Raw genomic sequence first — 13,536 nt, 5'->3', positions numbered from 1 at the left:
GGAGCATCTGAACGCTTTATAGTTTTCTACTCCAGTTTCAGGCACGAGGAGGCTCACCTTCCTCCTGCTTTCTATTCTGGTCCTGTCTGAGCTATTCACAGCAGCCCTGATGTGTCTCACAAGCCTCCTCCCCTCCATCCTCATGGAGGAGGCCACCTTAGCTCCTCTCCTAAATCTTAATGTATTAGACTCAGTGCTTATAGCCTCATCAGGCACGTGCGCCTTTTTAATGCTTTTCCTAGAAAACTAGAATAGAAAAACTCCAGTAGCAATGCCATTTATCGCCACAAGGGGGAGGCCACGAACCCCCCCAATGAGTCATCAGTACACCTGTGGGATTCAGAAAGCAGAGCACCCCCCAATCTCTCTTACCGACTTTATTTCTTTTTCTTTAAAACAGAAAATGATCGCTTCACAACAGGCTTTTTCAAGCAAACCCTCACATTAAGCTTGCCAACACCTACAAAACGGTATCAAAAGTGCACCATAGTGTTAATACGTCTTTTCTAGGTCTGACATTTCCCAATAATATCTTCTTGTAATATTTATACAAATACCATTCTGTACACTGTAGAAATACACAGTCGAGTGAGTCCTATATAAGCACCCACCTCCCATGCATCCTCCTTTACATCCATAATCAAAACTCTTCATTCCAGTTAATAATATGGGGAATGAAGGGCCAGTTTAACATTATGATTTAAATACCCATTCATCCCACACCCGAGGCAAAAACTAGAGCACTACTCATACAACCAACTTCTGTACAACCCCTCATTCTTTTTTTTTTTTTAAAAACAATCTTGACACAGTTTTAATCATAATCGTCTCGTAGTCCCGGCAGCGGCGGCGGCGGTAGCAGCGGCGGCAGCAGCAGCGGAGGATGAGAGACGAGGAAGGACATGGCGGCCGGCAGGGCCGGCCGGTATGTAAGGGGGGAAACGTCCACGGCTGGACTGCAGAGCAGATATGAGTTACAGCTGTGCAGGCAGGTATGACGCCATGCAGGCGGCTGTGATGTGGTTCGCAGTCTGTGTCTCCCCTCAAAAAAAAAAGGAGGGAAAAAAATGTTTCCCCGTTTTATGAAAGACTCGGATCCACGTTTTAATCTCTGGATTGGTAAAAGAGGATGTAGCCTGACTCCGAGTTCTTGGAGATTTCAGAGGTGAGTCCGTAGAATTCTTCTATGGCTTGCGCATCAATTTTCTACAAAGAGCACGACAGGGAAGAAAGAAAAAAGAACCCACTTTTCTTATTAATGAAATGCATTACACTCAGATGGAAATGTGCAGAAACGAGCTCACTCACCTCCACAATATCATCATCAAAGAGCAACCAGAAGTCGTGACTTTTTACAATGGCAATGTAATGACCCCTGTTTGGACCGCTGAAAGGAAAGAAGACATTATTAGTTAGTCATGACTCAACCGTCACAGCATGCAGAGACAAGTATGGGCTCAAATGAGTTCAATATATACGAAAAATCAGATTGTAAAAACCGAAAAAACAAACAAAAAAAGAAACATTGAAAACGTAAAAAAGACTAAAAATAAAATTAAAAGAAATATTTAAGATTCGAAAAGGAAAATACACGTTTTCTAACTTAAAAGAAATGTTGGCAATTTGAAAAAAAATATTGTAAATTAAAAATATATATTTTAAACTTTTATGTAATTTAGATAACAATATTTCACTTCCGACAACAAAATGGGATGCGGATTTGAGCATCAGCACAGATGAAAGCTTTTGGTCAGAACTTTGTCTAAACACCTTTAAAATGACAAAAAGTCCAAATCTGCAGCTAATCCATTTCAAAACTCTACACAGAATTTACTACACTGGACAGAAGATGTTCAAGATGGGTCTCAGCAACTCAGACATTTGTCAGCACTGTGACAGTAATCTACCCGATAATTACATGCATGCACTGTGGTTCTGCACGCCTGTCCAGGCTCTCTGGCAGCAGGTATGTGCCGATCTATCAGTCTGGCTTAAGGTTTCAATCACAGCTTCACCGTCACTTTGTGTGCTTGGTGACATGAGTGCCATCGATGTTGAAGGAGGATTAGGCTCTATCATTTTCATAACTCTTTGCATTGCTAAAAAAACTATTTTAATAAATTGGAAAAGCAAGAAAATTATAAATATAAGTCAACACAGAAATCTGCTGCTTGATCATATCAGCTTGGAAAAAATGTCAGCCCAAAGTTCAAGTATCTTTGAAAGAATTCAGTCTCTCTGGTCTCCCATGGCTAACTCCATGACTTAGGGGGTGGGGGGGGCCTGGTCGTCGCTGCTCCTTGCCCTTCTGCCGTAGGCCGGGGTCGGGGCCTCCGGGGCCTGGCGGGGGATGGTGGGGGCTCCGTTGGTCGGGTCCGGCGCCTGGGTGGGGCGGGCTGGGGCGCTGCGTGGTCCTCTGGGCTTGGGTGTGGGGGTGCGTGGTGGGGGGGTGGGGTGGTGGTCTGGCTTGGCTTGGGGGGGTGGTCCCTTTGCCTGTGCTGGGGGGGGGTTGGCGGGGGGCGCTGCTCGGGGGGGGGGGGGGGGGGGGGGGGGGGGCAGCGGCGCTGGATGGGCTTCCCATCTACACCTGGGGCTGGGATCAGCCCTTCCCTGGCTCTGGGGCGGGACGGGACAACCCTCTTGGGGCCCCCGGTCGCTCTGGGTGTCATCCGCTTCGGCTGCGGGGTCTGGGGGGGGGGGGGGGGGTCTTGTCGGCCCTGTCCTGTGGGGGGGCATTCTGGGGGAGGGGGGGGGGGCCACTATTGGTACGGGGCAGGGGGGGTTGACGGGTCGGGGTCTCCGCTGAGGCCATCGGCGGTTTCCCCGGCCGGTTGGCTGCCTCGGTCCCGTCGAGGCCTGACCAGAGCTCTTCTAGGGCCGGCGTTTGGGGGTGGGGGCCTGGGCTTGCTCCAGGGGGGGGCCAACGCTTTCTGGCTCCTCTCTCTCTGTGTGGGGGGGGTGGTGCTGGGCCTGGGGTGTCGGCGCCTCCGGGGGTGGGGCCCCTGGGCTGGGTGGGCCTGGCCCCCTTGTTGGGGGGGGGGGGGGGGGGGACAGCTGTTTGACCACCGGGGGACAGTCTATCAGCTGTCCCCAACTTGCCCCCTTCCTCATATAACCTCATAATAGGGTGAGGGGGTGGGGGGCTTAGCCTGCGATGAGCCTTGGGGGGGGGGTTTACTAGGCAGTGGCCCCCCTCCTATGGTTGCCGTATGGAGTGGGCCCCCCCTCTTTCGGTTTTATTTGCACCTTAAACATGTAGGGCCCTTGGTAGGGGGGGTGCTTGGACATCACTGCCAGCAAGCAGCAGATGTCCTCCTAGCACCCTACCCGCCAATTTTAAACGCACCTTAGACATTTAGGGCCCCTTGGTGGGGAGGGTGAGGGGACGTCACTGTGAGTAATCAGGAGATGTCCCCTTAGTGCCCTACCCGCCAATTTTAACTGCACCCCCCTTAGTACATACACCCCTCCCCCCCGTCAATATACACATCCCAACATAAACACACACACATGCACACACACACACTCTCAAACACACATACACGCACACACATTTTGCAAGGAAGGTGGGACCTAGGACCATCTGTCCCCTGCCTCTTCCCTGGTGGGGGGTACGGGCCCCTTTGCAACGGCGGCCGTGTCCCCGGGGTGCCGGCTTCCTGGGCCCGGCGGTGCTCTCTCCGCACGGTGGGGGGGTTCACATTACATCTGAGCCGGGGGTGTTCGTGTCCCTGGGGGGTGGGTTCTGGTCCTTGCTCCTGAGTGCTGGGCCCTGCCAAATTTCCAACTGTGGCCGAGCCTGGTCGGGCCATATTTACAACACCCCTTGTGGGCCCTCTTTTTTCCCCGGGGTTCCCCCCTCCTGGGCGGGGGCGGCGGGCCCCTGCCTCGCTCCTCCCTGGACCAACCGTGGGCCGGGCGGATGGCTGCCTGGAGTGCGGAGCGGGTCTCCCTTGGGGGGTCCTGGCTCGTACCTGGGGTTGGGGCGGGGGGATGCCCGGAACTCCTGGGTGGTGGTGGGGTGCTCGTCTGGGGCTGTGGGCGTCCTTCTCCGGTGGGGCCCTGTGTTGGGTTCTCCCGGCGCGGCGGGGGGGCTGCTCTCCTGGTTGGGCTGGGGCGGCGCTCTCTTTCCCTCCGTGCCTCCCTGCTCTCTGGCTCTGGGGGCCTTGCGGCGGCCCTGCTGGCCCTGGCCTGGGTGGCGGGCTTGGTCGCCCGGGCGGCGGTTGTTCCCTGCCGGTTCCCGTGTGGCGTTGGGGGGATTCCGGCTGCCGCTGCTGGTGCGGTGGGGGTCTTGGGGTGGGGATGGCTGGGCACTCTCCCTCCTTCTTTTCACGTTCCACCATCCATTTTAGAAGAACATAAACACTCACCTGAGCACAGGTGTTAGCTCAACAGCCTGAATGACTGAAATATTTCACACTAATTGGTTTTAAGGCATAAGTATGCGTGTGAACACTATCTGTTTTGTGTACATGTCGACAGGTGGACATTTTTGCAACTAACAGGTGTGTTTATAACATTTGAGTGTGTGTGTGGACAGGCTCCGCCCTTTTTTTTTTTTTTTTTTTTTTTTACATTTAAACCTTACCATAATGATTAACAACCAGTCTCTTCTTTCTCTTTCGGCTTTTCCCATCAGGGGTCGCCACAGCGAATCATCCTTTTCCACCTCACTATCATGGACATCTTGTACTCTAACATTAGCCAACTTCATGTCCTCTGTTAAGACATCCATGTATCTCCTCTTTGGCCGTCCTCTTGCCCTCCTGCCAGGCAGCTCCATCTCCAACATCCTTCTACCAATATATCCACTATCCCTCCTCTGAACATGTCCAAACCATCTCAGTCTGGCTTCTCTGACTTTGTCGCTAACACAGGCAACATGAGCCGTCCCTCTGATGTACTCGTTCCTTATCCTGTCTAACCTGGTCACTCCTAAGGAGAACCTCAACATCTTCATCTCTGCTACCTCCATCTCAGCCTCTTGTCTCTGTCTCACTGCTACCGTCTCTAACCCATAGAGCAGAGCTGGTCTCACCACTGTCTTATACACCTTTCCTTTGAGTCTTGCTGGCACTCTTCTGTCACACAACACTCCTGACACTTTCCTCCACCCGCTCCAACCTGCCTGCACTCGCCTCTTCACCTCTTTTCCACACTCCCCATCACACTGAACTGTTGACCCCGAGTACTTAAACTCCTGCACCTTCTTCACCTCAGCCCCCTGTAACCTAACGCTTCTACCTTGATCCCTCTCGTTCAGACACATGTATTCTGTCTTACTACGACTGACCTTCATGCCTCTTCTTTCCAGAGCAAACCTCCACCTCTCTAGCTGTTCCTCCACCTGCTCTCTACTCTCACTGCAAATTACAATGTCATCCGCAAACATCATTGTCCAGGGAGATTCCTGTCTTACCTCGTCTGTCAGCCTGTCCATCAGCATAGCAAACAAAAAAGGACTCAAAGCTGATCCTTGGTGTAGTCCCACCTCCACCTTGAACTCCTCTGTCTGACCTACAGCACATCTCACCACCGTCATACTTCTCTCATACATGTCCTGAACTACTCTGACATACTTCTCTGCCACTCCAGACGACCTCATACAGTACCACAGCTCCTCCATCGGCACCCTGTCATACGCCTTCTCTAAATCTACCAACACACAATGCAGCTCCTTCTGACCTTCTCTGTACTTTTCCATCAACATTCTCAAAGCAAAAATGGCATCAGTGGTGCTCTTACGGGGCATGAAACCATACTGCTGCTCACAAATCTCCACCTTCTTCCTAAGCCTGGCTTCCACTACTCTTTCCCACAGCTTCATTGTGTGGCTCATCAACTTTATTCCTCTATAGTTGCTGCAGTTCTGCGTGTCACCCTTGTTCTTAAAGATCGGAACCAGAACGCTTCTCCTCCATTCCTCAGGCATCTTCTCACTCTCTAAAATCCTATTGAACAACCTCGTTAGAAATTCCACTGCTGTCTCTCCTAAGCACTTCCATACCTCCACAGGTACGTCATCAGGACCAACGGCCTTTCCGCTCTTGATCCTTTTCAGAGCCTTCCTAACCTCATCCTTTCCAATCTCTGCTACTTCCTGCTAACAACCAGTAAACTTGTTGCTTTATGCTGCTTCATGGTCTTATCCCCCTTCCCCTTCTATTATCACCCCCTACCCCCCCTCTCTCTAACGTCCCTCTCTCTTCTTCCCCTCTTTCCTTTTCCGTCCGGTCCAACACCAAAGATTTTCAGACATGTTTGAAATTAATAAAGTTTGGCCTCAATTACAAAAGGGGTTTATTCAGACATACCTTTGGTTTGTCTGAAGATTAATAACCCCTCTTGTTAAAGTAAAATATGTCCAACCCAAGAGGCCCTCAGCTCTCATGTGACTGCCCAGCTGTTGGACAGGACAAGTTAAAAAAAAAATATATATATATATATATATATATATATATATATATATATATATATATATATATATATATATATATATATATATATATATATATATATATATATATATATATATATATATATATATATATATATATATATATATATATATATATATATATATATATATATATATATTATATTTTAGAAAATTATTGAAAAATTGAAATTCAAACTTTTTTATGTGAAAAAATATCATTTAACTTTAAGAAAAAAATACTAACATTTGACAAAAAGCAAACAAAAAAAACACTGTAGGCTAACAAGGACAAAACAACATGGATAAACTGGCAGCAACATTTTGGGTTACTGTGGAACTACAAGTTAACATCTTTACCAGTAGATTTCTGACCAAGACTCTGCGAACTATTTATTCACGCTGCACAAACACGATAGCAGAGCCAAAACAAAGCCCCGTGGACGGCTAGTAAACTTAAAAGACTTTTTGAATATTTACAACGAAATAAAAAAATATGTATATTTATTTGTAACAGATACCGTCTTGTGTTTTTAAATTTTGATTTTTCAGTCCTTAATGTACTATTACGCTCTGAGCCCATTGGCTACCGGGACATGATTGATTGCATTGACGATTGGTGATGGAAGTCATGAGCTGTGTCCGAATTCCCACCCTGATCCTTAACTCCTAAAAAACTATATAGTGCGGGACTATGTAGTGCCCTAGATTTTAAAAGCAATTTGGACACAACGCTCACTACTTTTCTTCCCTTCTTTTTCTTTTTTAATATGATGTCATTGATTTCAGGAAGTGATAATCTAATGATGAGAGTTTTGCAACAATCATTTATGAGTCCAATGTCTTCTGAAAATAAAAATGTTAATAGTTATTTAAAAAATTCATTTTAAATCATTTTTTTAGTAAAGGACATACATCTTATGAGGTTTAAAAGTTGATTCCTTAAGATGTTTGTCTGATAAAGATTGTAATGTGCCAGTGATTCCATGTGTTTTCTGTGTCAATAATCATCAGCACGTACCCCAAAATGGCAGTTAGGCTGTCAAAAAATTAAATACTTTGTAAGAAAGTAATTCGTTTTCATATCTGGGGATAATATGATGCTGATGCCTGTTTCTCCACATACATACCTCCCACAATGTACCACAACTGCGACCAGATCGTAAAGCCTCTCAGGATTGGTGGCGTCTCCTGACGTGTTGAAGAGGCGCAGTTCCAGGGGGAAGACGACCCGATAGGACAGTTTGGTGTAGCGCTGCAGCTGCTCCATGTACTTAAAGCGCTTTAGATGCAGAGCCAGGATCATCGGCAGCTTTTTGACACGCATCCTAAGAACAAAATGACACAAAAAGGGAATTAGTGCCCAACGTATGCGTGCAAGAATCTTGAAGCGCTCACCTCTTGTGTGCCTCCTGCTTGCTTCTACATTCTTCACAGTAGTATTTGTACTCACTGCAGAGCGTCTCCGTGTTACTGAAACCCCTGACAGATAAAGGAAAAAGGTTAATGCATGCTATAAAATGTTATGTAATACGAGCTCATTTATGAAGCTCTAATTAGACATTAATCGTCTAAAACTAAGCAACTTTCCCACGACCTCTATGAACATCATTTAGCAGTAATACTAGCCAAGTTTGGGATTCAGCGTCATGCACAGGCCTCTTCTGCTTCAGCAGTAAATATCATCACTGCAGCCTTGGTGGACTGATTTTTTCTTTTCTTTGCAGAGCCAACGTGATGAAAGGTTAAAAAATTGCTGCCAACACACACATCATTCTGTCACTTGATGGTTTTACAAACTTTCCCCGAGACAGCCGGGTTTAATGGGTCCACGGCTGCCACAGTTCATCCCAGCTGAGCTGAGCACTTTTTCAACACAAGGCTGACATCATGCTGAGGAATCAGCTCCATCCATCAATAAACAAAATATTTTACAAGTCACTTTTATTCGCTGCTTTAACTTGTGAAAAGCTTTTTATAAGAACTGCCCAAATTCAGTCTACGATTGCACTTTAACTGACAAAAGTTATTGTCGAGACAAAAATGAGGAAGTGATATGCATTCAACAAGTTTTCTTTACCTGAGACAGTGAGTGATGGAGGTATTCTGTTCTACATCCACAGAAAGATCCAGAAAATCCTCATCCTTGCTGCTTATCTGAGCAGAAAAAATATTTTCAGACACATGCAACTGAACTTGAAAAATATTAGTCTAATTAGATTAAATTAACCCTTTTTTTTAACTTTAGCAAACAGGATAGTGCAACTTAACAAAAAGCTGATGTAGCTCACTGTTTCACAGGTGAGGCAGCGGGTTTCATTGGTCAGAGTGCCTTGGAAGATCTCATGGACCCAGGTGGGTGCAGGCGTAGCATTGCTGTTGTTATTCTGGGAGTCCAATGTCCCATTGGCAAGGCGGCCATTGGTCTTCTCCTGCTTCCTTTCCTCTTGAAGCAGGTCAGCAATAGTGTTGAGGAGATAATTCAGGAACTCGTGGGCATCCTGCTGCATGTAATTGTCAAACAGCTCTGAAATGTAACAGATTAAGCCGTTACAACAGGATCATTTGTAATCTACATCCTGAAGACATCAGAAATATATGTTTATCTGATCCAGTGAAGAATTTATTCTCAGCTGTGATTTCCTCACAAGTTTGATCATTCTCCACTCACCATTTTCCTTGCGTAGCCGTGTGATGAACTTCTTGGGTGGTATGACACCCACTTTCCTCTTCTGGTTGGCAATACTGTGGAACAGGTCAGCGAGGCAAGTGAGCAGGTTCTCCTTCCGTCGAGGCTGACTGCGGTAAGCCAGGATCTTCTCCCGGAACGGCCGGCAGAAGTAAAGGGCCTGCAGCACCGAGTTGCAGTAGCAGGTGTTCCCAAACTAAAAACACAAATAAATAATGTACAATAACCCAAAAATAATAACTGTCAAAAATCTCATGAATTAAAAACAAAAAAATGTGCTAATAAAAAAGCTGCTGAGAGCTGCTTAAGAGTATCATTTAAATTAGGTGAAACAGTTTTAAATAAATAAAGTTTTGCACTTCAAATCAGTCACTTACATTGACCAGACCAAAGTAGTGCTCGTTGACCGGAAACTGCTCAGATCCAATCTCTTTCTCCAGAGCAGAGGCATTGGCGCCCTAAAACACCACAACATACAAGCACCAAGAGTCACCTTACCTTTGTTAAAATAACACAAACACATTAGTAACACTTTTACATGCAACCATGATTTTAAAGGTCACATTTTGGTCAAAAGGTTAAAGTTTTGAGGCTCAAAAGGACAGATTTTAAAAATATTTTTGTCATTTCAAGAATACAATCACCATCATCATATATGTTTTTCAGCTCATGAGCCAGCATCTAATCTTGTTACAAAGAGTTATTTAATTAAAACTGATTTTCGACCCTGTTTGGGTGAATGTATCAGACCGAGCATTGAAAGTAAATAGATTTTGAACATTATTTTGAAGCTATTTAAGTGAAACTTAAAAACTAGTCACCATAACTTGTTAACATTTAATAAGCGATAAACTGAGATTAGGTTTTTTCTAGGGGGGTTGTTACCTCTAAAGCCCATGTCAACTTGGAAAAAACTATTAGGAATCCTTTTATTTAAAGGAATTGGTGCCAAGTTGCTTCCAAATCTATGTGCACCAATCAAATGCATCTGAACTATTTTTAAACTCAAATACTCAGTCTGCACAACAACTTGTTAAAAAATAAATAAATAGAGAGAGAGACTGAATAAGAAGATAATTTTTATGTTATCCAAAACAAAATGTAGGTAGCGGTCCACAGAGTAACAATTACAATTTCATCAAAGCTAAATTGTTTTTACTTAATAGATTTGTTTTCTTTCATTTTTTTAGACTATTAAAACATTCCTGCATAATATGGTCCCAGATGAGTGGAAGAGTGAGGGAGAGAGGGAAGGAAGGCAGGAAGGGGTGGAGGGAGGGATGAATGTTGGATTTCCACAAGTACTTATTCATAATCCATAAGTCAGTCCATCATTTTCATCGATAACAACTTCCATTCTTCTCAGTAGGTAAAATGGTGAGGTCTGATAACGATGTTGGATGAAAAAGTCCGTCTTAGAGTCTTCACTTTGGTTCATCCCAAAGGATGGTTAAGGAGAGGCCTCTGTGCAGACTAGTTCTTCCACACCAAAGACGAGGGTCTTTGTGGATCTTCCTTTGTGTACTGGTACACAGTCATATTGAAACAGCAACAAAAACATCCTAAACCTATCCCCCCAAAGACAGTTGACAGTATCGAAATGTATTCATAGTTTCTTTCACTACAACAAAGGATCCAAGCCCAGTTTCAGAAAAACAAACATAATCCTTCCTTCAACAAACTTCACATTTAGCACAGTGCAGTCAGACCAACATCAAACCCAAACACATCCATGTGATTGCTACATGGAAAACCTGAATTTCTTACTCCAAAGAACACATCTCAACTGCTTTACGGTCTGGTGATGTTATGCTTTTATACCAATGAATCAGATCTTAAGTGCAGAAATTTCCATGTCATGTGTCTCATGATCTGCTCACTCGAAGCCCACATAAACTGACGGACACTTTGTGGTTAAGCTGATGTCCCTCCAACTATGGTATGAAATCACTGACTTGTTGTAGGTGGGATCCTAATACAATCCCACCCTGGAATTCACTGAGCTCCAGAGTGCAGCCCATCATTTCACAGGTGTTTGTATAAACAGCCTCCATTCCTGAATTCTATTTATTTTTAGTACTTTTTGCAACAAAACGTGGCACCATTATATATATAATAAACAAGCTTTCAGTTAGTATAACGGTTATTTTCGAGGAGGATGCTGTCAACTTCTGAGGGAAAAAGCACTTCTAGAGATGTAATCCTAGTATCACCACTGTCGAGCAAACTGTCTGAAGAACAACTGCGCAGCTAATAATCTGTGTCGTCATTGCCAACACTAAAACTGTTATTTGATAGTAGTTGACGCTGCAGCATCACTACAATGTTCAACGCTTCCCTCAAAACACAGTCCGGACGTGTTTTTATCGGAAGTTTTCCTCAATCCAGTTGCTGGGAAGCTAAACATTGCTTTAGCTTCACATTAGCAAGCTAGCTTTGAACCCCTACAGCAGGTGCACAGTCACTACAACCAAATAGGGCGTGTAAATATGAAAATAATAATAATGGAGCATTAACTTTAAGTAAATAAATAACAAATATAAACATTCAAGGATTTGCGGCAAAAGCGAAGAGGCTCAGAAGGAGGAGGGTGGCTGCTCGGTTAGCATCAGAAACCTCCTCGGCTAGCACGGGAATCCGATTTTCACTGTTTTCATTTAAAATTCCGAGATTTAAATCTCAAATAACATAGTACTGTCAGTTTCTACATAGGCAAAAAGTCCTAATAATCACTATGTAAAACTGCCGTCCACTTACCATGGTACAAAAAGAGGCAAATTTGGAAACTGTCATTAGGATTTCCATTCGGCTAGCGCCATCTTCCACAACACCGCCGCGCGCTGACAAGACTGCTTAGAGAGGACGAAATACTGCTGAGCTCGCGGAGGACGGAGCTGGACGCGAGAGCACTCACCGCACACTACTTCCGGTTTCGCTTCTGCAGTCAGCCCTCTTTGATTAACTCAATGTACTTTCCGAAACTGCCATCTGTGTGAATGATTAATAGATTTATCAGAAAATATTTAAATTGATTATGTGAACAACATAATATCGTATATTTATTTTATAATGGCAGTTATACGAGTTGAAGAAATTAGATTGGTAAATCTAATTACTCTTAATCACAAATACCACCATTAGCTTGTACGTACAGAACATGACACATTGAAACTATACAATATTGAATTTGTCAAATTATTTAAATTAATTGCCTAGATGTGATCCTATATAATTCCCCTCCAGTTATATTTTACCTAGCTTTTTTTTCTTTACCTAAATTATCTTCATACTGTTCTTAATTTCTGATCCCTGTTGAAGTGCAGGTCATTGAAAAAAATCAAAAATTATTAAAGAATCAAATGACAAAGACGAAATACATATTAATTACGTAAGTAGACATGCCATTATTACAGAAATCAGTATAATATGTCCAAATCAAGTGCCAAAAATAAGTGAATATTGTTAGTCATTAGAAAATTACTGTCACCACAAGAGGGCACAATTCAGGTCTTTTGTGTCACTGTCCCAAGTGCGGGTAAATTCAGAAGGTTGTGTCAAGAGTGGCATTCGATGTAAACTAAATCGAACAAATCATGAACCAAACTTTGACTCCAGATAATTTTTGGTCTGGGTTAACACTGACCGCCACCAATGCTACTGGTGCCAGTGGAGATTAGACTTCTGTACAAGGAAGAAGCCATGTTAGTTGGCAACAAAACCAAAAGAAAGAGATGTGTTGGACTTGGAGTGTGGAACTTTGAATGTAGGGATTTTGACAGTGACAACTACACAGTTGAATGACATGTTGGAAAAAAGAAAGGTGGATATCCTGCATATTCAAGAGAATAGATGGAAACGAGAAAGGGTAATAAATTAGGAGCAGGTTCCAGCTGTTTTATCACAATGTGGTTGGAAAGAGGAATGTAGTAGGAGTGATCCTGAAGGGGGAGTTCATCAAAAATATTCAAGGGGAGAAAAGAGTCTGATAGGAGTGTAACATTGGGTAACAGGTGACAGCTAAAGTGATCTGGGAGATTGAGAGGAAGGTATTTGTGTTGTATGGAATGAGGAAAAGAGATAAGGAGACTTGGTGGTGGAAGGAAGAAGTTCAGGAATGTGTTAAGAGGAAAAGGTTTTCAAAGAAAAAGTAAAATGCTTAGAGGACAAAAGAGAGCAGACGGCAGTACAGTGAGATGCATCACATGGTGAAGGTGGAGAGGGCAAAGATTAAACAAAGGGCAAATAAGGACCTGCATGACAGGTTGGACATAAGGAGGGAGTTTGTATCAGTTAAGGCAGACAACAGAGAAGGATGTGCAGCATGGTAGGTTGATCAAGAACAGCAATGGAAATGTGTTGACAGGTTCCAAAAGTGCAAAGGAAAAGATGGAAGGAGAACTTTGAAGAGCTG

The 13,536-nt window shown here is 44.2% G+C and overlaps 1 protein-coding gene across 1 annotated transcript; it reads right to left on the bottom strand.

Annotated features, from left to right (window-relative positions):
- Positions 1–362: 362 nt before the first annotated feature.
- Positions 363–12,113, bottom strand: usp12a (ubiquitin specific peptidase 12a). Its single transcript, XM_004081056.5, has 9 exons — positions 11,883–12,113; positions 9,503–9,583; positions 9,108–9,321; positions 8,728–8,963; positions 8,517–8,593; positions 7,835–7,918; positions 7,567–7,764; positions 1,309–1,387; positions 363–1,206 (listed from the first exon to the last, which is right to left on the bottom strand). The coding sequence occupies exons 1-9, from the start codon at positions 11,928–11,930 to the stop codon at positions 1,105–1,107; spliced, it is 1,119 nt and encodes a 372-aa protein (XP_004081104.1). The 5' UTR covers positions 11,931–12,113; the 3' UTR covers positions 363–1,104.
- Between the last annotated feature and the right edge of the window lie 1,423 nt (positions 12,114–13,536).

This window comes from Oryzias latipes, chromosome 20 (assembly GCF_053564925.1).
Source record: "Oryzias latipes strain Hd-rR chromosome 20, Olatipes_Hd-rR_3.1".
In the NCBI taxonomy this organism is placed as follows: domain Eukaryota; kingdom Metazoa; phylum Chordata; class Actinopteri; order Beloniformes; family Adrianichthyidae; genus Oryzias; species Oryzias latipes.
Note: the sequence above shows the minus strand (reverse complement) of the source record. Positions and strands in the feature narration are given on the sequence as shown.